Consider the following 27,986-nt stretch of genomic DNA (forward strand, 5'->3'; position numbering starts at 1 on the left):
TTCGCCTTGTTGTTGAGTACCCACAAGTTCCCCAATATCATGTCGTAACCCAGTTCTTTGACAATGTGGAATTTGCTACGCTTTATAGCGTCTCCCACCTTGATCTCGAGGTTAATGTAGACGTACCCGTTCAAGGCTTCCTCTCCCGGGTTCTTAATCACGGATGGGGAATGGGTAGCCTCTTGTTTCGTAAATCCCGCAGCTTTCAGAGTCTTGAAAGTAACAATGTTGAAGTTAGAGGCCGTGTCGATTAGCGTGTTGTCGAATTCAATACCTCTTAAATAGGACGTGGTCAGCAGTCCCCAGTTGTCCTTTTGGATTCCACTCGCTGAGAGAGCGTGGGCTCTTGGTGTGGCTTCCGTGGAGGGAAAAAGCCGTTTGCCCGACACGACACGATTGAGAGCCGTGAAGATATCTTGGCGCTGCACCTTGGAAAGGTAGAGAATTTCACATACGTGATGCATCATGGATCGCACAGTCTCGTGCACCGAGTCCCCAGAGACTCCACAATTCCTCACTGGAAGTGGGTCTCGATGTACTCCCTCGTTTCCTAGTTGAAGTTCCCATGATTCTATCTTTTCTTTGAAGATATTTGGGGTTTGACATCTCGGCCTCAGTCGGTGGGTGTCTGGGAGATGGTAGTCTGATAACATCATCTTGAATCCATGCTTCTAAGAGATCGATCACCTCCTCAATGGGAAACGGGAAATATAGGGTATTTCCTTCATCTTCGTGATAACGCATGGGAGCTTTAGCGGCGGCCTTCCGTGGCGGAGTTGCTCGTCGTGCTGGTGCTTCGCGTTTAGGATGCTGGTCTGCAGCTGGAGCCTTCCTTTTTCCTCCCTCGTTTACTACGCTCACAGAGGAGGGACCAGTGTTGTACTGCTTGTTGATGAGACGTATATTCCCGCGAGTTTCGCGTACATCTTTGGCTCTGGTTGGTCTATCTCTTTCTAATAATGCTGGTGCTGTCGTTTCTGATCGCCTGGCAGCTTCATAGAGCTCAGAGAATGTCTGGAAACGAAGGTTCTCTAGCAAGGTGTGGTAAATGGGAGCCATACCGTTGATGCATGAATTCACCAGTTGTTTCTGGGTCACGTTTGGGTCATGACAGTCTAGTGCTTGAACCCTGAATCTCTTAACGAAATCATTTGGATGTTCGTTGTCCCGTTGGTACATCCTTCCTAGGTCCGAGAAGGTAAATTGTTCAGACACAAAGAAGTATTTCTTGTAAAATGCGGTAACCATGCCATCCCATTTGGGGATGCTGTTTGGCGCGATGATGTTGTACCATGTGTACGCTCTTCCAGTAAGCGATTTCGAAAACTCCCTCAGACGAAGAACGTGATTGTATTCATGTTTGCCTAGGGACTCCAAGAAGCGAGAGACATGTTCACGTGCATTTCCGGCGTCGTCGTACAGGGTGAATTGAGAAGAGGAGTATCCTCTTGGAAGACGAATATTTTTTTATTTCAGGTGGGTAAGGAGGTTGATGCTGATGCACGTCTATTTCATCATTCTTGATTCGATTCCGGAGAAGTTTCTACAGATCCTCTCATGTGACGAAATTGGACGGTTGACTTCTTTCCAATGGGGTTCTGATACGAATCTCCTCGTCCGCGGAGACGCGTTCCGCCGAGGTGCTAGCGTCGGGGGTGTTGGAGGCGTTTATAATCGGCTCTGGAGGGCGTGACTCACGCGGCAGCCGCTATGTCAGGGCTTTGAGAAAGAAGAGTACTTCTTTCTGTGTCGAAACCATATCCGTACGGGCTCTAGCGAGAACCTCATGTCGTTCCATCAAATCAGCGATGGTGATATAGGATCGGCTTCCTCTGGTTCCTCCGGTTTCTCGTCTCGTTGGTGGGGTAGTTGGAGTCTTAGTGGCGGTTGGAGGTGTCATGCTTGAAGAAGCGTTAGGAGCGGTAGCGGCAGCTCTGGCCCTGGTGACTGGTGGTGTAACGCCTGAAGGAGCGCTTTTAGTACTACCAGGATTAGCAAGTTGCGTAGGGACATTAGAGGCGGCAGCTGCTCAGGCCCTAGTGATCGGAGGTGTTATACCTGAAGGAGTGGTTTCGTATTACTTGGGTCAGTAGGTGGCGTAGTGATGCTGTTGGAAGTAGTGTTAACACCAGGGACAGATTCTGCGTTGGTGTTCTCGGCAGCTGATCCGGATCTGAGTTCCACCATGTTGGAGTTGGAAGTGAAAGGTGATATCGGAAATTTGGAAATCGATATTGCAACCGAGAGATTGATCTCCCACTGTGGTTGCCAATTTTTTGAGGGTGAAAATGGTTTCTGCTGATTTGGTAATTTCGGGTGTGTGGGTGAGAAACGAATTTAAACCCTAAACAATGTACTGCAAGGAAGTACTTTAGATTCGAGATATAAATCTGTACAAATCCGTCCTAAACCAAGAAATGGCCATTCCAGACTTGCTTCGGTCACAAAGTGAAGGAGAAGGGTTGGTTTTGGATGGGAAGCGAAGAAAGTAGTGAGACCAGAATAATTGATTCTGGAAGAGTAGATGTTTTCTACGACTTGTATTAGAAAGTGGGAAGCTAACAGATGGAACGCTAGCAAATGTTTTTTGAGTGTTGTATGCTCCTGACCTGAACTTGTTGTTCGGTGGAAATAGGTAATGCCTATTTATACAAGTCGAAGTGAAACATACTCTTGTCTCATTAAGAAATGGAAAACGGGTGAGTAAATGGGAGGAGGTGGTAACCGGTAACGCCTGGAATTGATGTTCCATAAAAGAAAGTGTTTCACCATTACTCCCTGTATTTACTAACCTCCTCATCCTTATGATATTTTCTTATAACGGGCGTAGTGTATGCCGCACGTTGTAAACCGCCAAACCAATACCCAATGAGCATCCCCCAGTTTGTGACACGCGTTGATGTCTCAAGTGTTTTTATGGAAAACATGTAGCATGTTGTTGTCGTCTTGCAAGTCGAGCTTGGGAGACTTGCCAGCTCGGTGACCTTCGACGGTCGATATTTTGCATCTTAAGAGGAAAGGTAGCCGTTGATTATTGCAACCCTTCGTTTGGTAGCCAGTGGCATGAAACATGCTCGGTATGGCTTTAATATGGCCCAGTTTAGGCGCGGCCAAAAGTTAGGTTTTTTGCTTTGTTTAGGCGCGACCAAACTAGGGCCAAAAGTTTCCATGCGTTAGCTGGTAACCTTGGACGGCTAAGATCTGCATCTTAGATGAGAAGGTGGCCGTTGATCGTCGCACGCCTTCGTTTTGGCAGACGCACAGGGAAGGACGGCATGGTAGGACCAAGGCAAATGGCGCAGACGGCTTGGCATAGTGGGGGAAAGGGTTTGGACGACTTGGCATGGCGGGGCCGAGGCAGAATGTCACGAACGGCTTGGCATAGTGGGGCCAAGGAAGAATGGTGCGGACGGCTTGGCATAGTGGGGCCAAGGAAGAATGGTGCGGGCGGCTTAGCATAGTGGGGCCAAGGCAGAATGATGCGGATGGCTTGGCATAGTGGGTCCAAGGCAGAATGGTGCGGGCGACTTGGCATAGTAGGGCCAAGGCAGAATGATGCGGATGGCTTGGCATAGTGGGGCCAAGGGTTTGGACGGCTTGGCATGGTAGGGCCAAGGAAAGGTGCGGTTGGCTTGGCATGGTGGGGCCAAGGGTTTGGCATGCCATTGGCGCATGGTGAGGCCAACATGGCTAGGGACAAGGGTTTGGCATGCCATTGGCGCATGGTGCAGCCAACATGGCTAGGGCCAAGGGTTTGGCATGCCATTAGCGCATGGTGAGGCCAGCATGCCTTGGCGCGGTAAACGTGGATGGCATGGTTTGCCATTGACACAGTGGTGCGGCTGGCATGGTTGGCATGCCTTGGCGCGAAGATGTGACTGGCATGGTTTGCCATTGGAACAGTGGTGCGGCTGGCATGGTTGGCATGCCTTGGCGCGGAGATGTGGCTGGCATGGTTTGCCATTGGCACAGTGGTGCGGCTGGCATGGTTGACATGCCTTGGCGCGGAGATGTGGCTGGAATGGTTTGCCATTGGTAGAGTGGTGCGGCTGGCATGGTTGGCATGCCTTGGCGCGGAGATGTGGCTGGCATGGTTTTTCATTGGCACAGTGGTGCGGATGGCATGGTTGGCATGCCTTGGCGCGAAGATGTGGCTGGCATGGTTTTGCATTGGCACAATGGTGCGGCTGGCATGGTTGGCATGCCTTGGCGCGGAGATGTGGCTGGCATGGTTGGCATGCCTTGGAGCGAATATGTGGCTGGCATGGTTTTCCATTGGCACAGTGGTGCGGCTGACATGGTTGGCATGCCTTGGCGCAGTAGCATGAGAATTAGGGTTTGACATGGATGATGTTAGTCAATATTAAGGGTTATGCCGTGGAACACGACCCATGTAAAAAAAAGGTACCCCGGTAATTCTTACGTAGGCATGCTGATTGATTCAATAAATGTGCTAATGTTCATAGTGACGTCATGTCGGATGTACAGTTTTACGATTTTAACCCTAAGCTAAAAACCACCATCAACAGCCGGTATGTCTCTTTCCTGTTCTAATGATATTTGGATTATTGACAGTGGGGAAACCCACCATATTTGTTCTTCGTTGTCTATTTTTTCTTCTCATCTCGTGGTTAATAAACCACTCATTGTTCAGCTACCAGATGGTACACATACATCTGTGACACACATTGGCACTGTGAATTTATCTCCTCATATTCAATTGCTAAATGTATTTCATATTCCGAGTTTTAAGTTCAACTTAATATCCGTTAGCAAACTCACCAGCACATCTAATTGTTGTGTTCAGTTCTCACACGAATCTTGTGTGTTTCAGGATCGTCAAACCACCAAAGTGATTGGATGGAGTAAGCAGGTGGCAGGCCTATATCACTTTTGTTTTCAACCATTTGCTTTATCTTTAGCTGCAAATAAGCCTGTTGATACATGGCACTGTCGTCTAGGGCATCCGAGTGTGGATTGCTTTAAGTTTTTATCTCGTAATTTCCCTTTCATTAGTTCTTCATGTAGTCATGGTTGTGATGTATTCCCTCGGGCTAAACAGACTCGTCTTAAGTTTAATAAAAGTATTTCCTTGTCTAAATATGCATTCCAATTGATTCATGCTGACATATGGGGACCTTTCTCAACTCCCTCTATGACTGGTGCTAAATATCAATTGTGGATGATTATTCGCAATGCACTTGGGTATTTTTGATGAAAGCCAAGTCAGAAACTTTAAAATATCTTCATTATTTTTTCAACTTTGTTGTCAAACAGTTTGGTCGAAAGATCTCTACCATTTCATCTGGTATTAATTCGTTGATCATTCCTCAATTCCAGACTTTCCGTTCTGATAATGGATCCGAGTTCAAATCCAATGAACTTCAATCATGGTTTCACCAACAAGGAATCTTACATCAAACTAGTTGTGTGTACACTCCGCAACAAAATGGCATTGTTGAAAGGAAACATCGCCATTTGCTCAATGTATCTAGAGCATTGCGTTTTCAGGCTAATCTTCCACTTCGTTTTTGGGATGAATGTGTACTTGCTGCTACTTATATTATCAACAAGTTATCCACTTCTGTGTTGTCTCATAAGACTCCACATGAAATGCTCCTGCATAAACAACCAGATTATTCATCCTTACGTGTAATTGGTTGTCTCTGTTTTGCAAGAAACACTAGAATTTCTCACAAATTCGATCAACGTGCCAAGCATGGCATCTTCATTGGTTACTCCTATGGTCAAAAGGGATACTCCATTTATGATCTGGAATCAAAATCCATCCACACATCCAGGGATGTTGTATTTCATGAGAATACTTTTTCTTTTCATGATGCTGTGAACAAACTCAATTCCACTTTCTCTGTACCTGTTCTGAGTACATTGATTTCGATCCAATTTTTTCATCTCCATCTTCGCCTGTATTCTTCCCTGGAAATTCACATCTGTCAGTTCCCAAACCTGGCAATCCTGACACTCAGGATTTTTCTCATTCTGAGATTCCATATCATCCAATATTTACGGCTCCAAGTGGTCCTCTCATTCAGGACTCATCTACCGTATCTCCAACTCCACGTGGTTCTCCCACTCATGACTCCTCCACTGCATCACCAGATCCACGTGTTTTTCCTAACTCTGACGAGTTTTCTACACAACGTTCAACAGACACTACTGACACACCAGTTGTGATATCTCATGCACCGCCATCATTACATTCTTCACGTACTGTTATCTCGTCTCATTCATCTGAGACTTCAACCACTTCAGTGGATCCTAGGCCAATTCGTTCCAGGAATCCGCCTGGATACTTGAAGGACTATCATTGTGCTGCCACCACCTGTCCCTCTACATCAGTCCATCCCATGAATGACTATCTATCATTTGATACTTTCAATCTAACTCATATAGCCTTTTTGGCTGCTGTTGTTCTCACAGATGATCCAAAATCCTTTTCCCAAGCCATTCAATGTCCTAAATGACGAGTCGCTATGGCCAAAGAAATTCTTGCTTTACAAGCAAATAATACTTGGGTTGAGGTTGATTTACCACCTGGTAAGACGTCAATTGGATGCAAGTGGATTTTCAAAATAAAGTTTAATTCTGATGGAACCATTGAACGTTACAAGGCTCGACTTGTTGCGAAGGGTTATACACAACAAGAAGGTATTTATTATTGTTATACTTTTGCACCTGTAGCTAAACTTGTCACCCTTCGTGTTTTATTGTCCATTGCAGCAATCAAAGGTTGGTCCCTTCATCAGTTAGATGTCAACAATCCATTTCTCCAAGGCGATTTGGATGAAGAAATTTACATGAAAATACCTCCTGGATTAGCTCGCAAAGGGGAGTCTAAATTTTTCCGCTTAATAAATCTCTATATGGCCTTAAACAAGCCTTTCGACAATGGTTTGCCAAACTCTCTTCAGTTTTGCTAGCTGAAGGCTTTACAAAATCTCTATGTGATAATTCTCTTTTCACATACCATCGAGGTTCTACCTCTATTTTTGTTCTTGTCTATGTTGAAGACATCATTATCACTGGCACAGATGATACCTTCATTTGTTCCCTTAAGTATCGTCTCGCTTCTCATTTCTACATTAAGGATCTTGGTCGATTACAATATTTTTTAGGAATTGATGTATCTCGATCTCCTAAAGGTATTTTTCTATGCCAACGTAAATATGTCCTAGATATTCTTAAGGACTCAGGTCTCACTGGAGCTCGTGTTTCATCTTTTTCCATGGATACACATATTAAATTGCTTCCTACAGATGGAAAAGATTTAACTGATCCAAGCCCTTTTCGCCGTCTAATTGGCCGCCTTTTATATCTCACTGTCACTCGTCCAGATATAACATATGATGTCAATTACTTAAGTCATTTTATGCAGCATCCACGTATAACTCATCTTGATGCTGCTCACCGTGTCCTCTGTTATCTCAAAGGTACCATCGGACATGACATTTTTTTTCTTCTTCCAGTGTACTCTCATTACATGGATACACGGATTCAGATTGGGAAGGATGTCCACTCACTCGTCGGTCTACTACATGCTATTCTGTTTCCATAGGTTCTAGTCCTATTTCATGGAAATCAAAGAAACAACCCACTGTTGCTCGCTCTTCCTCTGAAGCTGAATATCATGCTATGGCCAATCTTACGGCTGAACTTCAATGGTTATGTTATCTTTTCAAGGACCTCAATATCCCTTGTCCTTTACCTATCACCATCTCCTGTGATAATCAAGCTGCAATTCACATTGCTCAAAACTCGGTTTTTCACGAACGTACGAAACATATAGAAATTGATTGCTACTTTGTTCGTGAGAAGTTAATAATTGGGTTGATTTTACCAAAGTATCTTCCATCTTCTGATTAACTTGCAGACGTTTTCACCAAGCCACTAGGAGCTCAACAATTTGGTCGTCTGGTTGGCAAGTTGGGCATCCGTTCAGGCTCTCCCGCTCCAACTTGAGGGGGTATTAAAGATGTCTGTATAGTATCATATCCTGCACAGGGTCTTGTTTGTTGTAACCAAGTATGTATGTAGAATTCGTATGTATCTAGATTTAGTCTCCCTACTTATTTGCTCGACTAGCTATGTATTTGGATCTCTGTAACTTCCTGTATTGTTATCACTATAAATACATTCAATAAGATGAAACTCTACACTGTTGTGCGAGAAACCCAAAATCTGTGTTACCCAATTTCTTTAAGATGCCTAATTAACACGATATTTAACTTCAGTCGGATCATCTACTGAACAGTTGTACAAGTATTGGTGTACTCTATATGGGATTAACAATCCGATGTGAAATTTCAAACAAATCGCATATGCATTGTTTTTCTGTAACAAAGAAGAAAAAGGAAAGAGTCCCTAATTATTTTCACGAAAAGAAGCAAGGAAAAGAATCATGCTGGGTATTTCATTTATATTTTAATTGTTTTTTCTTCGGTTATGATGGTCTGTGAAGACTGTAATGCTGCTGGATCAAAATCCTGGAGCAATACGCGGAACAATGCTGATATTAATTTCAAATTGCATCAATCTTCATTATCAAAATAGATACCAATTCAGTTCGGGTCTCAGCTAAACTGTAATGTTACTACAAGTCCCTTCCCCTACCGTCTCTTAGTTCTTATGTTGCTGTTCTGTTTTGATTCAATGGGTTGTCCACATTGGCTCGTCAGTGTTTCCTCTTTATGATATTTGTACGTCACTATTTTAGATTTTCAATCACATTTAAGTTTGGACCTAGCTAATACGTACAAAGGAATCTCCAGCACCACATATTGAGGCTGAGCTACTTGTACAAGGAATCTCCCCCAAAGTATCTCATGCATGACGAGATCACAAGAATCTATCATATATAGGTTATAAATCATTGGTTGCGGGGTGCTTGTTGTGTCATACACTCAAAGAGTTTGTAATTGACAGATTTATTACGTCTGACTTCTGTCTGAAAGGGAACAACAAGTAATAATATGTCGTTCATATTTTTCACGCGAATAAGTTTGATCCAACTTTTGTGATGCGCATATATATAACTAAAGAATTAAGATTCAACCCAATAATTTAACTAAAGAGATTCTACGTGTCATGAAAACGGCTACACAAACAATGAAAAATAATACGGAAAATGGGTCATTTGTCCAAATATTTTTAAATCACGGTTCAAATGGACGAGTAAAAAATAGTTTGGGTGAAATGACAAAAAAAAATAACAAGGATGAAACTGGATTCATCCTAGCTTAAATTTAAAAAATAGTAAGGTTGAAACTTGATATATCTTGTGTAAATTAAAAATAAGAAAAAATATTTGAAAATGGGCACGATGAAACTGGTTACATCCTGCCTATTTTTACATTTTTGTCCATTTAAACAGTATCAAAATCTAACTGTCAATTTCACTCAAAAATTGTTGATTTTGATCTTTTTAACCAATTTTGTGAAAATAATAACGAAAGCAACGGTAAAGAAATTTTGATGAAGGTATGTGGCGGTGTTTACATGCCAAGCTCTCACAGTTGTCTAAAGTTTTTGTCCTGTTTTGAGAGCTATCTCTTGTATCTTATCTTTTAATTGAAAAGAAGTGCATTAGATGGCATAACTTCAGAACACGACACAGAATTGAATTTTGCAGGACTGGACACTACAAAACCGTCACATTGAGTGTCAAATCTTGTTGAAAGACTTGATGGTTTTCTGTCCGATGAAGATAGGTTGGAAACTGCGCATTTGGAACCCAGCTTGGAAATATTACTAAGTTTTTGTACCTTTCTTTTTTGCATTTTACATCGCCTGGATTCCACCATAAATTTTGCTTTTATTGTTCGACATATTCTTGCATGGGAAAAGAAATCACAAACATTACAGTTCTGACGGCCCAAATTCCAAACATCCCTTGCTTTCTTGCTAATGCCCCCCGGAAGTGGAGTGTGAGAAACTATCTCGGCTTGTGAATGCGTTATGGCCTATGCCCTGTGATAGAGATTCCGTGTAGTTGAAATAGTATGAATCTTTTCAATTTCAATATAAAAGTAGATGTTATTATTATTTAAATGTAGTTGGGGATATGTCAGCTGATGTTATTTGCCTCAGCACTGACGTGCCCAAATGTTTCTCTTTTGTTTTCTGTGGTGGATTTGTCCACATTCGCCATGGACGTCAGTGTTGTAAATTACGTATCACTTATGTGATGATTTGTACGTAATTTATCAACTTACGGCATCATGTTTCTCTTTTGATGCGATTTATCAACTTCTACAAAGAGTCTCCTCCAGGATACATAAGCCCACCTCCAATCGCCTCCATGATTCCATCTTGATGTCAACAATACACGAATTTAAAACATGAGATCGGCGGATATTGTGTAGTTACTGTAGTACATAATAGCATCCCTAGCATAAATCAGTATGTATATGCTCGGCTGATTTTGATGTCTCTGTCCAAAATCACATTGAAACAAAATATAAGTTGATTATTAAGGAAGGAAACTAAGCATGGATTTGGGGTGAGCTAACTTTGATACCTTCATTTTGTAAATAATGATACCCTTGAAAATATGTAAACCATGTCTAATAACTAAACAAAATATAAGTTGATTATTAAGGAAGGAAACTAAGCATGGATTAGGGGTGAGCTAACTTTGATACCTTCATTTTGTAAATAATGATACCCTTGAAAATATGTAAACCATGTCTAATAACTAAACAAAATATAAGTTGATTATTAAGGAAGGAAACTAAGCATGGATTGGGGGTGAGCTAACTTTGATACCTTCATTTTGTAAATAATGATACCCTTGAAAATATGTAAACCATGTCTAATAACTAAACAAAATATAAGTTGATTATTAAGGAAGGAAACTAAGCATGGATTAGGGGTGAGCTAACTTTGATACCTTCATTTTGTAAATAATAATACCCTTGAAAATATGTAAACCATGTCTAATAACTCAATGAACAATGCATAATAGCATCGATCCCTTGGCAATGAAGATTTCATGTTAGGAACCATCAAGTGGTGTGATGGCTCTCATACTCCCTCCTTAGGCTGGGGCTCGAATCCTTGTACCTAATAGCCTGAAAAATTTCTAAATAAATGAGTTTAGGAGTAATGAATTTAGGAATAGTTTACAAACCACTTTTCTATAATACAAAAAATAAAAAGAAAAGATTCATGTTGTGTACAGTTTTATCTAAACTTGAAAAAAAAATACTTTACAATTATCCTAGAAGCCGAAGTTGTGAATATAGAACGGACAGGAGTACCGATCACATGTGCAGGATTTAGGAGTAGTCTAAGGGCCATTTGTTCTATAAATGTATACACATAATTCATCACTCGCCACGTGTCAGAAGATTTACACGTGGAGGGCACGCAACTTGGGACATCAAGGCATGACGCCACGTCTCAACACCCAAGAGGCGTCTGTCATCTATATATGATCATTAGCGAATTCATCCGATGACTAAGAATCGAGGGGCACTGAAAGAACGAGCCACCGCGAAGTACTGAAGAATACCCAGAGATCTGCTTTATTCCATCCCGAGGAAGATGCGAGATCAAGGGTGAGGATTGGTCTCACTGACAAGGATGTGACATGGGCATCATACATCTGTCTGGCGCATGCATGCAGCCCAACCACCCGCATTAAACACTCTAAACATAGAGTACGTGTCAACTAGACTGTGGAAGAGAAAGAGGTGACCCATCGTTACCTCACGAGACCGTTGGAGGCATCGGTTTAGAACGAAGATACCAGCGATATCAGCACAAAGAACAAGAAGATAAGGTTACAACTGTCCCAGATAGTGGACCCCATGTCCTATCCCTATAAATACCCCTCTCCACTGAGAGAGAAGGGGTCGACCAGTTTTTAGTGAGATAGAGAAGATATTAGGAGAGAGAAATATGAATAGTAAGTATGAGTTCTATTTCCCCCTTAGCTTCGTTATTCACATAGAGTCATTCGATTGTCTTTGTAACTACTGAATACATAGTGAAACACAACCCCCGTGGATGTAGGCCTTAGTGCTGAACCACGTAAATCATCGTCTTATTTACATTCAACATTTTACTTTCTGTCTTGATTATTATGCTTTGATTTTCTATACTCTACGAGCGTATGAATAGTTAAATTATTCCCTCCTGACTAGACAAGGACGAGCCCGAAGGCTCTGAGTCGATGAGTCATCGTCTTAGCGTAGTCTTACTAGTGATTTACTCTCTTTTACACGTATATGAGTAAATGCGAACATTGTTTGTGAACATTTGGATACCATCGTTATCTCTGTGTTCACAATATGGCGCTAGAAATAGGGACTCTGTCCCGGTAAAAGATTTATTTATCCTGTGATTTTTCCATTTTTGGCTCTCCGTGCTATTCTCTAAATAATAGTGTTCGGATTTAAGCTAACAATCAAAATCGTCATTCGAAAACAATTTTCTCCACGTGATTTAACATTTATTGTATTAGGATTTAAGTAATACTTATAAATCTATATTCTTCTTAGGAATTATCTTTGTTTTCCAAGCTTAAAACTCACAGATATACGCATTTTTTAGAGTTTTCCATGTTTCCCGAATTCGAAACTTACGGATTTATGTGTTCCTTAAAATGTTGTACCCGTTCCACGCTTAAAACTTGGAGATCGACACTTTTCTTAGATTTTTTCACGATTTTCATACTTAAAACTGATCGATTTGCACTTCCCTAAAACGCTTTTCAAGATCTGTGAATAGATCTATGTTTGTAATTATTGGATCTTCCCTTTCAAAGACAGTTTTCTCCTTTCGCGATCCTCCAAAGCTTTTGGTGGAGTTACGCCTATGACCTTCACATTTGAATTAACTTTACTAATAGGACCCACTTGGATATCGGATTTTCGATGATGTTTTACCTGTGCAGGCAAAAAGATCGAAAATGGAAAAGACAAAGGATGCGGGAAAAACCAAGGCATCGCCTAAAGAAACACCAAGGACGACTCCAGTTATGACACGCAACAAACAAAAGGGTGAGAAGACGAAGGCACCAAACCAGAAGCCAGATACAACGAAAATTACCTCACCCCCAGATGTCAGCGTTGTAGCAACAGCGGCACTTAAAGCTATGGCGGCCAAAACGGAAGCAACAAAGTCAGCCGCTGCTTCCCGTGCTCACCAACAACGAGAAGGGTTTACAGAATCAACGATGCATCAGCCATCCCTTGGGATGCCAGCAACAAACAACCAGAACCAGACCCTGCAAGTTACACAACCGACACCTCCACAGGTAGAATTGTTGTTGCCGAATTCCGACCCGCCCCATCCCTTAATCCATATCATTGATGAAGATCACACTGTGGACATTGGGGGGCAAGGGCGGATCGGAACTCCGAACCAAGGATCGAATCATTCCCCCCAGCTAATAGAAGAGCTCAAAGAATTAAAGAAGAGCCAGAAGACATACGCAGAGGTTGTGGCATTATTAGCAAGAGAAAATCAGGAGCTCAAGGACAAGATTTCCCAAAGCATTGTATCAGCGCATCAACACGATGAAGCAAATTCTAAATCTCCAGAGTCGAACCAAGACCGAAGGCTTGTCATGACTAATCCTGAGCCATTAAACCGAGGAGCAACCATAGGAAATAGGTCATTCGACCCAGATTTTGCACCAGAGGATTCAGACTATTTTGATAGTGAGAATCGAAGATCAGGGCGATCTACGATCCAAGAAGACCACCAGCGGGCAATGGAGGACCTTCGTGCTGAAATGATGGCAGAGATCAAGCAACTAAAATCCAGGCAAGGAGGGGGAAGACTAGAAGAGGTGATGAGAGAAGAAAACACCACATCACTGACCCCACACTTGGCCAAAGCACTTATCCCCCAGAAGTGCCCTATTCCAGCATTCAAATGTTATGATGGGTCCAGCGATCCCGCAACACACCTTCGTTATTACAATCGTATCTTAGCCCGATGGGAGCAAGACGATGCAGTCCTCTGCATGTATTTTCCTTCAAGTCTAAAGGGATCAGCACTATCTTGGTTCGACAACCTACCGCCGAACTCCATCAACTCATATGGCCAGCTCGCTGAGAAGTTCTTAGAAACTTACATGTAAAACAAGGCTGTCAACGCGGGAATGGACAAGCTCTTCTCACTAGCAGTCGTTTACAAAGAGACAATCAGGGAGTATACCGACAGATGGCACAGAATTTTTCAAGCCATAGGAAATGTAAATCCAGTGGTCAGCATCAACTGTTACAAATGGGTACTGGATAGAATGAGCCCATTATTTGTGGAGATTCATGGAAGTATTCCTACGACGGAAGGAGACCTTCGAGTAATCATTGAAAAGCACGCCAGGCTAGAAGAGATACAGCTGGAAAACCCTAGGGCCCAAGCTCAAAGATCTCATCGGAATAATTCCATGGAACAAGCCAGCGGATCAAAAAGGGGCGGTTCAGCTGAACGTCCTAACGATGTTAAGAGAGGACGAAGGGACGACCGTCGACGTGATGTCCGTAAATTCGAAGATCAAGTTTTCACGAAGCTGAACACCAATTACGCTCGCATTCTAAGAGAAATCAAGGACCGGGAAAACCTGGAATGGCCATGGTCCAAAGGAAAACAGCCCCTAGGACCAAGAAGTCAAGGGATTACTGTGAATACCATTGCTTCAACGGGCACCAAACAGAGAAATGCAAGAATCTCAAGATAATGATCTGGAAGCTGATTGACGCTGGTGACCTCAAGAAATACATACATAAGGCAGAAAATGAAGATAGGGAAAAGTGAAGCAAGCAAGTCCAATTACCTGAAGGTAATCGAAGCATCAACACCATCTCATGTTCCGAAGCTACTGGACCATCGCTGGCTGCCCAGATAGGGAAAAGGCTAAGAAAGCAATTTGAAGATTCTGTGAGCTGTATAAGATCGATGGGGTAGAAGTAGAGGAACACGAGTAGTGGATGAACGCACCTATGACCTTAGATGCTGAAGATATAGAGGAATACATGGAAGATCACAACGATCCCTTGGTCCTAAGTTTACCAGTGGCTGGATGTAACATCAGAAAGATCCTCATCGATGGAGGGAGCTCGGTTAACGTTCTGTTCTATGACACGTTCAAGCGGATGGAGATGAAAGACGAACAACTGATGTCTTCTTATTACACCATCTAAGGATTCAATGGGACACCAACGAAACCCTTGGAATATATTGTTTTACAAGTAGATGCAGGACCCATGAAGGTTGATACTCGATTCAACGTAGTAGACGCACCCTCCACCTACAACGCCATCATTGGACGAAGATGGGTGCACAAGCTCAAAGGAGTAGCAGCGACCTATCATCAGTACCTCAGGTTTCCAACACCCGAAGGGGTAATGGAAATAAAGGGAGATCAGGTCACCGCTCGGGAATGCCAGGCCATACAAAATCAACTCAATAACAAACAGGATGAGCAACGTAAATCCCGAAGAAGTCGAAACAAAGAGGCTGCCAAGGAAAAAGCAGTTGACCTTTACCTCGAAGAAATCCCCGGAAAAAGTCTGATGAAGGAAAGCATCGTTCTAAACACCGAAGTAAGCACCTCAACGGGTAAAGGGGCTGAAGAGCCTATCAAATAGCAATTAAAGAACGTCCCTCTCCTAGGGGAACCGAAGCCTACATTCACATCTGTGGAACCCGTGAAGGAGATCAATATAGGGACCGAAGAAAATCCGAAGATGATCAAAATAGGGACTCTAATGGATAAATAAAGAGAGATGGCTATAATCAAGTTACTCATGGAATACGAAGATATCTTTGCATGGAAGTTAGGGTACATGCCAGGAATTGATCCGAAGATAATTCAGCACGAACTTCGTATAAATCCGGGCACGCCCCCCTTCAGGAAAAAAGTACGAAAAGTAGCACCAGAGTACCACCAAGCAATTGAGAAGGAGCTCTGCAAATTATTATACGCAGGATTCATCAAGGAGGTCAAATATCCAACATGGATATCGAACATGGTCATAGTGCCAAAGAAGAACGGAGGAGTAAAAATATGTATCGATTTCACCAATCTCAATAAAGCATGTCCGAAGGACAGTTACCCGCTCTGAAGCATCGATCAGCTGGTGGAAGCCGTCGAAGGATACGAAGAACTATTATTCATGGATGGATATTCTGGCTACAACCAAGTAGCCCTTGCAGAAGAAGATCAACAACATACAGCATTCTACACCCCGCACAGCCTCTATTGTTAACGAGGATTCCCTTCGGACTTAGAAATGCAGGGACAACATACCAGAAGATGGTTGATGCTATCTTCAAGCCTTGGATCGGAAACACCCTAGAAGTCTATGTTGGCGATATGCTTGTCAAAAGTAAGCTGCGCAAGGACCACCATCAAGATCTGAGGGATATCTTTGAAGCGATGAGGAAGCACAACATGAAAGTAAATCCATAAAAATGCACATTCGACGTCACCTCAAGAAAGGTCCTCGGATACCTAGTAACGAAGAGGGGCATCGAAGTGGATCCCGCCAAGATCCAGGCCATCGTAGAAATCCATCCCCGAAGAACCTGAAAGAAGTTCAAAAACTCAACGGATCCTTAGCGGCTTTGGGTAGATTCATCGCCAGGTCATCGGACAGATGCAAACATTTCTTCAACATCCTCAAAAAGGGAAGCAAGTTCGAATGGACTGCAGAATGCGAAGAAGCTTTCCAGAAGATCAAAGAATATCTAGCTACGATCTCGATCCTACAAAAACCCGATCCCAATGAGGTGTTGGCTCTCTACATAGCAGCGACAGAGGATGCAGTCAGCGCAGTATTGGTCAAGAAGAATACGAAGATAGAGCATCCAATTTATTACGTCAGCAGGACCATCAACACGGAAGAAAGAAATTATATGAAGATCGAGCATCTCATCTTGGCACTAGGGGCAACCCAAAAGCTAAGAACCTATTTTTTGACTCACCACATTTGTGTTCCGTGCAAAAAACCGTTGGAGGCTGTTCTCAAAAGCGTCGGGAAAGTAGGAAGGATAGCAAAATGGAATACTCATCTCGATCAGTTCAACATCATCTATGAGATCCAGCATTCACAAAAATCGCAAGTCCTGGCAGAATTTTTAGCAGATTTACCCCTGGACAACGATGAGGAAGTAAGGGGCATACCGGAAGCATAGGATGGGAAAGATCCAGTTGATGTTCTCGAGCCCACAATCCAAAGACGATGGGAGGTCTTCGTTGACGGATCAAGGAATAGGGAAGGTGCGGGCATAGGCATCGTAATCACCACCCCCACCGGAGAAAGGATGGTACACGCGCTGAGGTTGGAATTCAAGGGGCATACCAACAACACTGTAGAATACGAAGCTGTGGTACATGCTCTACGGTTAATAATATAAATGGAAATAACCGATGTACGCCTGACAAGTGATTCACAACTGGTCATACAACATATAGGACTAGAATACAATGTCTACTACGACACCCTCTCCGCATACATGGATTTGGTCCAAACCTTAGCCTCACAAATACCAAGCATCAAATTCCGACACCTGTGCAGAAAAGATCTCAGGCATGCCGACGCCTTGGCATTCATATCATCCATGCTGAAAGATGAGAATGTTAAAGCCATAAAAATAACAAGAGTATATGAACCTTCGATCACCCCACAACAGTCATTCGCTACAAATCGTGAAGACGATGTCGGGGAGGACATTGGTGACGACGATGTGTGAGAGGATATTGCTGAGGACTTCATCAAAGATGACATCATGACAAGGGCGAACGAAGATGACGACTTCAGCAACAAAGAAGACTGGAGAACCGAGATTCACCTTTACATTGAAGTAGGTACGCTACCCACGTACTTGAATTAAGACAGAAAGATACAATCAAAGGCAGGGAAATACGATCTTCGTGGTGGAGTATTGTACAAAAAATCCTTCCTCGGACCACTACTACATTGTTTATCAAGAGAGGATGGGCATCGTATTTTGAAAGATATCCATTATGGGGACGCAGGTAACCGTAGCGGAATGAGATCATTGGCGGATAAAGAAAAAATGCAGGGATACTATTGGCCACATATGATCCGAGATGCCGCTAGGATGTCCAGAAGATGCGAAGAATGCCAGCGGTTTGTTAAGAAGATTCATGCTCCTACAACAAAGCTGAATTATGTAGATATTCCTTGGCCATTTTCAAAATGGGGTGTAGATATCGTGGGAGCCCTGATCGAAGGGTCAGGGAAAAGGCGATTCTTGATCGTAGCCACAGACTACTTCCGCAAGTGGGTGGAGGCTAAAGATCTAGCTAGAATCCGAGACGTGGATGTATTCACATTCATCTTTCAGAACATCATTTGCAAGTTTGGCATCCCCGCAGAAATTGTCTCTGACAATAGAAAGCAATTACAAGGGAAAAACATAGATATGCTTTTCCATACTTTCAAAATCAGGAAGAACAAATCAACCCCATTTACGCCCAGAGTAACGTCCAGGCAGAGGCTACAAACAAGACCCTTGGTCTTATTCTCAAGAAACAATTGGAAGAACATAAAGAACGATGGTGCGAACAATTACACAACGTGCTATGGGCGTACCGAACAACACGAAGATCCGCCACAGGTGAATCACCGTTCCTCCTCACTTACAAAGCCGAAGCAGTCATCCTGACAGAAATCATCATACCAACCACAAAAACCGAAGCCTGGGAGAAGAATCTCACAACAGATATGATGCTGGAAAGGCTCGATGATCTAGAATAAAGGAGGGAGACAGCATTACAAAGGATGGAAAACTACCAACGAAGGCTAGCCAGAGAATACAACAAGAAAGTTAAGCTTAGGAACTTTATAGAAGGACAATATGTGCTGAGAACCATACCACAATACCAGCGAGAGAAAAAGTGGGGCAAGTTAGCAGTCATGGGGAGGACCGTTTATAATACATGACATCGCCGGGAATGGATCTTACTACCTGCGTAAGGAGAAGTGCTCATGCACCCATGGAATGCTAAATGCCTCAAGCCATACTATCCGTAAAGCGCAGTTCTGCACCTGCGTGAAGAGTGCCAGAAGAAGAAGACAGAGTACCCGCTCGACGTGTTTCTATCTCTGGGCGAGGAGTAGCAAACCTCACCTTATCAATTGGACAATTTTTTTTGCAAAATAACTCTATTGGGAAAGTAGTAATGTACAATCTCTCGGAACTCCCCTATCAGTGTCTACAAGTGTACGACCATGGGAAGGCTTCCAGCAGAAAGAGATACCCAAACAATCAACAAGACAGCGGTTCAGCGGAATGGATGCCTGCAAATATTTTTAATAATGTATCACATACCCGGGAACGCTGCATCAACCCCCACCATTCGGTGATCCTCTGGCAAAGGGTTAACCAACGAGGTGACAGGTCCAAAGTCAATAACGAAGGTACCTACCTTCGTTACTGCCGTCAAACACTTTTTATCTAATTTTCAATATTTACTTACTCGCTGCCTAAAAATTAAATAAACTAATAATGCAGGTAAAGCAGAGTTGTACATACCCAAATAAACGATGATCTATTCCATAAAAGTTGATTACAAGCTCGGGAAAGTAAGCAAGGGATACACAAAAGTAAAACAATATACACAAAAAATGGCCCAAAGCCGAGTAATCAACAAAGATCAACTTTCTATAACAAACACAGAAGTCTACTTCCTCTCTGAAGGCTCGACGCGATCAGCGAGATTCTTCGGTTGAGACAAAGGAACACTTCCCCCCGAAGAAGGACCTGAAGAGTAAGTCAAGGGTTCAGGTATAAGACGACGAGGATACTTCTTAACAATACCATGCTCTTGCAGAAGGTTCTGTTCGATCTTGGTTAAAGTCTTGTTGATCTCCTCAGCCAGCTGACAGCGAGCCTTATGAGTAATAATGGTATCCTTGAGCTCAGATTGCGACAACAAAGATGTCAAGCGGGCCACCTCCTGGGCTGCTTCCTTCGCCGCTGCATCCCTAGATCCATCCAGCCCTTCGAAATACTTGGTTTGACCTTCCTGGTACACTAAGGAAGATTGAGCCTTTTCAAGCTTCTCATTTGCAAGGTTAAGCTATACCTCGAGCTCTGAAAAAGAAAACACAGGGGTTACAAGTACAAAATCACAGAACCACTCACAGCCAAATAAATGCATACCTTCGACTCTAGCCGAAGCTATCTCATGTTCATTAACTACAACGTCCCGGGCTTCGTCAAGAAAATCATACTCCTCGGAAATTTTCTTATAATCCAACCGAAGGGTAGTAAGAGAAAACTGACACTCATCCAACTCTACATGTTTTATGGAGTCTAAATGACGTACATGATCGACTTCACTATTCATTTTCCTATGCCCTTAGTAAGCCTGTACATATTAACTTCAATATCCTTCTCAGAATCCACTAAACGTGCAACATCGGCCCGAGAAGCGGTCAAAGCATTACTAAGGGCATGAGCCTCAGCTCTGGCATCATCTCTCTCCCGAACAAGTCGTTGTATATAGCCCTGGATTTCAGGATCATGGGAGGATCCAGCTTGATGCAACTCTGCTTCCAGGTTGGCTACCTTAGCTTCCAAGCAAGAAACATTCTCACGGGCCTCACGAAGATTTTCACGAGTCCACAATAAAGCACCATTAAATAAGCGATGATCTGAGTTAAATTTATTTTACATATCAACCATCTGCTCCCGCCTTTCCCGATGCCGTGCTGCCAATTTGTTATGCTCATCAGCCCGGGCGTTCCACATCTCAGCTTCACCTTTAATCTTCGTTACTAATTCCTGAATTCGAGAAGCTTGACGAGTCCTCTCACTTCGAAGCCAGTTTAACTCTCTGACATCACCCGCTGAAGATAGGGTCGGTAGACTCAGACAGAACACTAAGAAGATGAAAGGGAGAGACGAAGAAGAGTGCTAAGGAAGAAAACGAACATTTGGAAGACGACACCTCACTGCGAGACTTCTCCAAATCACTACGAGCAAGCGGAAGCTCAATACGAAGCTTCTCCTCATCAGCACCAAGTCGTTCTTTCCCTTTCAGCCGATTCTTCAAATCCAAAATCTCCTTGTCCTTAGCAGCGATGAGCACCTCAGCAGCGGACAACTCACCTTCCCTGTGACGAAGCTTTGCCTCCAACTTAAGGGCATTCGCCTTGAAGAATTGGTACAAGGTATAATTACAGTGTTAGCTTCTCATCATCTGCATTAACAACAGAAGCCATAATTGTAAGTGTCCACAACGCTAGATCATTTGGTTCAGAGGGATTCTCGACGCTTTACCTCAAGAATCCGCTGCTGTGGGAAACCGTACTGGTACCCATCGGCAATTGCCATCATGTCAGCAACAGAAGACGGGGGATCAACTAAAATACTAGCGGAAGTAGCTCTCAATTCCTTCTCCCAGATCTCTGCAACCTCATCATGGGATGTTAATTGCATCTTCCGACGAGTGAAAGCATCAGAACTCTTCTCACCAGGGATCACTGTGGCAGGGTTAGGCACGAACATCAGATTCTTCCTCATCATCCAGTCAACTGTAGGATCATCACCATCGTGCATCATGGCCTTCTCAAAACCTTCTGAAGACGCCTCAACGGTATCCTCACCAACAACAGTGTTCTTTCTAGCATCAGAATTTCTCTTAGCTTGGGTTTCCTTGTTAGCAAGGGCATCAACATTTTCACCAATAAACCCTCTTCCATCTCAGTTGCCTTTTCTCCACCGGTCTCGCCAAGAACGTACCACTCATCGTTTGGAGAAACCAAGGAGAAGTCTGAAGCCATCCCCATAGCAGCGCCAAGGTCATCTTGCCCACCAGAAGAATAGATCTTGCCAAAAGATAATTCTTGACCCAGCCCAGTAGGGATCGTTGATTGAAAATCAACACCTTCGTTCCTCTGATTTGGAGGGGGAGGGAATATTTGTTCTTCAACGGGAATATCTCCTTGACCGCCAGGGGCAATCTCTTCTTCAGTAGATCCACCTCCTATATTTCCTTGTACACCGGAGATAATCTCTTTCTCGCCATCTTCGTGGTTGTGAGGAGAAGTCTCTGTACGCTCCTCATCATCGGTAACTTCTTCGTCCTCCTCGACAAGTTCTTCGTTCACTGGGCTGGTAACCTCATCGGGAACTTCGGTCTCTTCAACAGCAGCGGTTGAAGATTGAACCGAACCTATCTTTTTTCTTCTTCGTTACCTAAAGACATAGTATGGTGTTATCATGAAGAAAATTATCCTAGACAATGAACTACAAAGGATTGAAATTTTTTCCATACTCTGATCAAATCGAACTAAGAAGAAAAGGGGAAAATATACACATTACAATCTCACAAAAGGTCGTACCTTGACATTAGCAATATCCTTTGGAGGGAGGGTAGCGTCGGAGCTTTCCTCTTCTTCTACATCAGCAGCATCGAAGGAGTACTCAAAGTTCATACCCTTAAAATTTAACTGCCAAGGGCAGAAGTTACCGTAACAAACTGGAGCACTAGCACGAGGCTAACTACCAGCAACAGGGCGCCATCCATGTTGACCAGGTACCCAACCGTAGGCCCAAGGACCGACGACCTCAATAACGGTAGCGTGCCACTCATAGTCATGATCACGCTTGAGCCGCTCACGAGCAGGGAAAAGTTTTCGCTGAGAAGTCCCTTCAGTACCAGGGACATATCGGAGCTTCGAGTCACTCACCTCACTCAGAAGACGAACCTCACCCTGGGAAGCAGGAATAGTACGAAGACCAACGCTCATGGCTTACGACTCCTACTATTTACATAGTCACCAAAGGAAGCATTAAAGTTTTTAGGAGTATACCAACTTGTCTCAGCCGGGTTGGGAACGTAGAAGGTCATCGTTGTCTCCCCTTTACTCCGAAGGTAGCACTCCTTAAGTGATCGAAGGTAATTCCCAGTCAGCTGTACCACCGAGCGACAGTGAGTATGTGGATTAGAGCCCTCACGATGAGCCAAGACGTCATAATAAAAGGAGTCTCATGATTTATACAAGGGAAGCATAAGGCCAGCCTCAAAGGCCCCCACGGTTGTCAGGAGATGAAAGTCATCGTACTTATAATTCTTAATCAAGTCATAAGTAAGATCGTCATCAGGAGCGTAAAACTTAACGTCGAAAGCTTCGAGCTCGTGTTTTAACTTGAACGCCTCGAGATCTATGTGTTTAAAAGTAACTTTCTTCTTACCAACTGAGACGCTTCGTATAACTGGGGCAACATCAGATTCATCGTCTTTATCCGACGATGGCCTCTTCGGGGGACTCATATCCGAAGCTTTCCTCTTAGTTGGCGGATTTCTCGAGGGGTCAGCCTTCGACACAACACCTTTGGCAGACTTCCCCTTCACCGGAGCAGTAGATGGTGGGACCGTAGACTTCTGAGAAGAATTCGTAGCAGGGGCAACAGAACGAAGAGGCTGCACATCTAGCGGTTCAGCACGTTGAGGAGTAGGAGGTGGCGCATTCATCGGGTCAGCACATTGAGGAGAAGGAGATGGCGTATTCATCCGGTCAGCACGTTGAGGAGAATAAGGACGGTAAAAAGCATACCGAGAACCCCTCGGGGGATCCCCTCTCTGGGTAGATGAAGCTCGGGGACCAGACGCTGACGAAGTCTTCTGAGGCCGAGGATCTGGCTGGGAAGACCTAGGTAGACCACCCTTCGGCGGAGATACATCAGGACTCTTGGATGGAGGATACCTGTAAGGGCTTGATGGTGGAGTCTGATATGGAATCCGATGACGATCAACCATATCTACGTACAAGACAAAGATCAACTAAAGAAAGTAATGAAGTTCATAAAATGAAATTTTGTAAACCGGGGTAGTTCACCAGCAGTTCATCAGAAACTCAGAGATGAGTAACTCAATAAAATCCAAAAACCCTAAAAACCACAAAAATAAGGAACCCTAATGCGGTCATTGATCATCAGAGACGGGCTTTAATGATCAAAGAGAAATCCATAGGTTTCGTGATAAAGAACAGGGGCAAGTATATATACTTTTATATATTTGTTCTTCATCACGAAACTCAGGTACAATGGCAGAAAAAAAAGATCAAACAAGAATGAATAATAGATGGAAGAACATCATACCTAGATCAAAAATATTGATAAGAATATGAGAATGGTCCGCAAACACCTAAGGAGCGGCAACAACAGTGGAGCGCCAAGAACTTTACAGCACCAGCAGAAGTTAATAGCTAAAGAACAAAAGAAAAGAATGAAGAGGTTCAGAGAATGAAGAATTATGAACTGACAAGAGAAGAAGAAATAAAATTCATTCCAATGAGGCCTTCTCTCCTATTTATAGCACCCAAAATAATAAAACCGTCCCATGATTCAAGAAAGAAGTTATTGCAAGGAGTGGGAAACGTGCCCTAAAATCTAGGGGGAGTTATTATGGAGAGATGAAGAAGGTGAGAAAACAGTTTTCTTCTGACTTTGACTAACATCCAAATCAGAAGAAAATGGGCAAATTGTATACACATAATTTATCACTCGCCACGTGTCAGAAGATTTACACGTGGAGGGCACGCAACTTGGGACATCAAGGCATGACGCCACGTCTCAACACCCAAGAGGCGTCTGTCATCTATATATGATCATCAGCAAATTCATCTGATGGCTAGGAATAGAGGGGAACTGAAATAACGAGTCACCGCGAAGTACTGAAGAATACCCAGAGATCTGCTTTATTCCATCCCGATGAAGATGCGAGATCAAGGGTGAGGATTGGTCTCACTGACGAGGATGTGACAGGGGCATCGGACATCTGTCTGGCATGCAGGCAGCCCAACCACTCGCATTAAACACTCTAAACATAGAGTACGTGTCAACTAGCCTGTGGAAGAGAAAGAGGTGACCCATCGTTACCTCACGAGACCGCTGGAGGCATCGGTTTAGAACGAAGATACCAGCGGTATCAGCACAAAGAACAAGAAGATAAGGTTAAAGTTGTCCCAAATAGTGGACCTCATGTCCTATCCCTATAAATACTCCTCTCCATTGAGAGAGAAGGGGTCGACCAGTTTTTAGTGAGATAGAGAAGATATTAGGAGAGAGAAATAGGAAGAGTAAGTATGAGTTCTATTTCCCCCTTAGCTTCGTTATTCACACAGAGTCATTCGACTATCTTTGTAACTACTGAATACATAGTGAAACACAAACCCCCGTGGGGCCTTAGTGCTGAACCACGTAAATCATCGTCTTATTTACATTCAACACTTTACTTTCTGTCTTGATTATTATGCTTTGATTTTCTATACTCTACGAGCATCTGAATAGTTAAATTATTTCCTCCTGACTAGACAAGGACGAGCCCTAAGGCTCTGAGTCGATGAGTCATCGTCTTAGCGTAGTCTAACTAGTGATTTACTCTCTTTTACACGTATATGAATAAATGCGAATATTGTTTGTGAATATCTAAATACCATCGTTATCTCTGTGTTTACAATAAAATAATAAAGAAAGGATTTCATGTTGTTTGGTGTGTTGTCTTAGCTTGGAAATAATACTTTATGATTGTAATGGTAAAATGTTCACACACACGTAGAGGCATCTTAGAAGCTAGAGTTACGGAAGAAGAATGAGGCGGAGTATCGGATCCCATGTGCGAGTCTGACGGTATAACCAAGATATCTACCACATGTAATCAAAACGATGGCGCATGGAAAGCAACTGTAAAGGTCAACGACCGACAATGCATCCAATGACACTGATAAAATACAGAAAAAGTGAGCAGAGAATCAGAACGAGGTGAGACCCGACCACATGAAGACTAGCAAGACAAATCCTATATCGGGTCAGGGTAAAGGAAGACACCGGGGAACAACAAAAAAATATATCGAGAACTCTGGCCATACGTACCGATGAGCACATATCAACTCGGATACACGTGTCCAACCGTGTAACTTGCACTGCTGTATTGACGTCCTTATGTATAAATATCGGGATAAGCTATAAGAGAAAGTTAAGTTCTTTACGTAAGAGAGAAGCAGTAAGTAAGATGGTTCTCAATTCACGCTCTCCCCTCTCTCCTCTGGATCGGGCGAAAATGTTTAACCAACTCAGTTAGTAAAAATATTTTTTCCTTCACTCTCTATTTGTTTTCTGCAGATTCTTATCATAATTTATTATGTTTAATCATATTGCTTAAATCTTTTTCCTAATCTAATATTTTGTTGCTTTAATTTTCAAGGTTTTTAACTCATTTATTTGAATTTTAAACTAGCTATGCATAGCTAAACTATCCTGCACTCTTCTAATATGTGTTTACAGTTTGTTGTTTCTCTAATGGAGTTTGCCACTTATATTTTTGTGTTCATGGCGTTTGCCGAGTTTGTTCTTATAAATCGTTTGGTTAATTTGAAGATCTGTGACAGTTTCAATGGTGTTTGGTTGAGGAAGTTTAAGTACCGTGTCAACTCGGAACCTGGTCAACAATCCCGCTCATCTATCCATTCAAAAAAATTCAAAAATCTCATTTACTATGTCAACTGTAATTACAGGCTTTTACTTATCTTTAGCCTAACCATCTACGACTGTAGTTTCCTTAGTTACACCCTTCTCAAATCTCATATCTTAAATGAATATATTCCGGGTAAAGGTAACAATATTATACGAAGTAATAGTCAATACCATAAATTCATAGTTATCCTTTCCTATAAAAACATTCAGCATTAACATAGTTGTTATAACCCTAAATCTATCAAAACTTTCATCATGGAAGAAGAAGGTACTTCTCAAGTAGGTGAATTAGTGAACAAGTTCAAAAAAGCCACTTTGGAGTTGGGTGACACCAACGAGGTGATCATAGCTAGAAGGAAAGTAACAATGGAGAAACTGAAAAGGAAGACTCATGGGAAGCTAGCGCTATTGGAAAGGTTATCATAGAAGGGAGAATGAATCATGATCTTGTTCTCAAATATATTCAGTTCACATGGCCTTTCATGAAACAAGAAGATGTGAGAATTGTGGAGGTAGATCCAAATACCTTTATTTTCAAGTTTAACAACTGGGATCTGCTGAACACTGTTATCAATGAAAGCCCCTGGAATATCAACAAAAAACTCTTGGTAGTTCACGACTATATCCCTGAGACGGTGTACACGGAGAAGCATTGGGGGTTTCAACATTTTTGGATTCAACTCAAGTTTCTCCTTCCTGAGCATATGAATGTTGATGTTGTTACAAAAATTGGAGAAATTATGGGAGAAGTGGTGGCTATTGAACCTAAGGATGCTATCCCAGTAGGCAGTGTTCCTGTCAAAGTTTGTGTGAAAATTGATCTCACAAATCCGTTGAGAAGAGGTGTTAAGGAGATAACGAATGCTGGGTTATCTCGAAGGATCAAATTTTACTATGAGCATCAACCACCTGGTATATGTTCAAAGTGTTACATAATCAAGCATTGTAGGGTAGTCTGCAAAGATGCTGCTAACTTCCTAGCAAAGTCCCATGAAAAACCTTATTTTTTTGGAAAAGTAAGCAACCTAAGGAAGATGGTTAGTACCAAAAGTACTACTTCAGCACCAGCTTCTAGGAACAATCAGAAGACTTTCACCAAAACAACAGCTTTTGTTCCTCCAAAAGATGGTGTCCCAATCAACATGGATTTCTAGCTTCCGATTAGCAGTAATGAAACTGACGATGACAATAGGCTAGGAAAACGTTTCAGAATTACCGGTGTTCCTAATCCCAGTAATACTGAAGCTGAAACTTCCAATGCCAACACCACCAATGATCCTGTAACGGAAATTCAGCAAACTCAAAGGTGCATGACACGAGGAAAACAAAATGTTAACACATTAATGGAGAGTCAGGTATTTCTTTCATCAACTACCCTCAATTTTTGCACTTCCATTTACTTCTGTCTCTTAAATCATATAATCATTTTATGTTTGACTTTTGTTTTAATCATTAATTCATGCTATTTACTTAAAATTGCATGTAAAGAAAAACATTCT

General features: G+C 42.7%; 1 protein-coding gene across 1 annotated transcript; it reads right to left on the reverse strand.

The window, feature by feature from the left end:
- Nucleotides 1–23,002: 23,002 nt before the first annotated feature.
- LOC113272390 (uncharacterized protein DKFZp434B061-like) lies at nt 23,003–23,773 on the reverse strand. The gene has a single exon (XM_026522233.1). The coding sequence runs from the start codon at nt 23,771–23,773 to the stop codon at nt 23,003–23,005; it is 771 nt and encodes a 256-aa protein (XP_026378018.1).
- Between the last annotated feature and the right edge of the window lie 4,213 nt (nt 23,774–27,986).

The sequence above is a fragment of the Papaver somniferum genome, chromosome 4 (assembly GCF_003573695.1).
Source record: "Papaver somniferum cultivar HN1 chromosome 4, ASM357369v1, whole genome shotgun sequence".
Classification (NCBI taxonomy): Eukaryota; Viridiplantae; Streptophyta; class Magnoliopsida; order Ranunculales; family Papaveraceae; genus Papaver; species Papaver somniferum.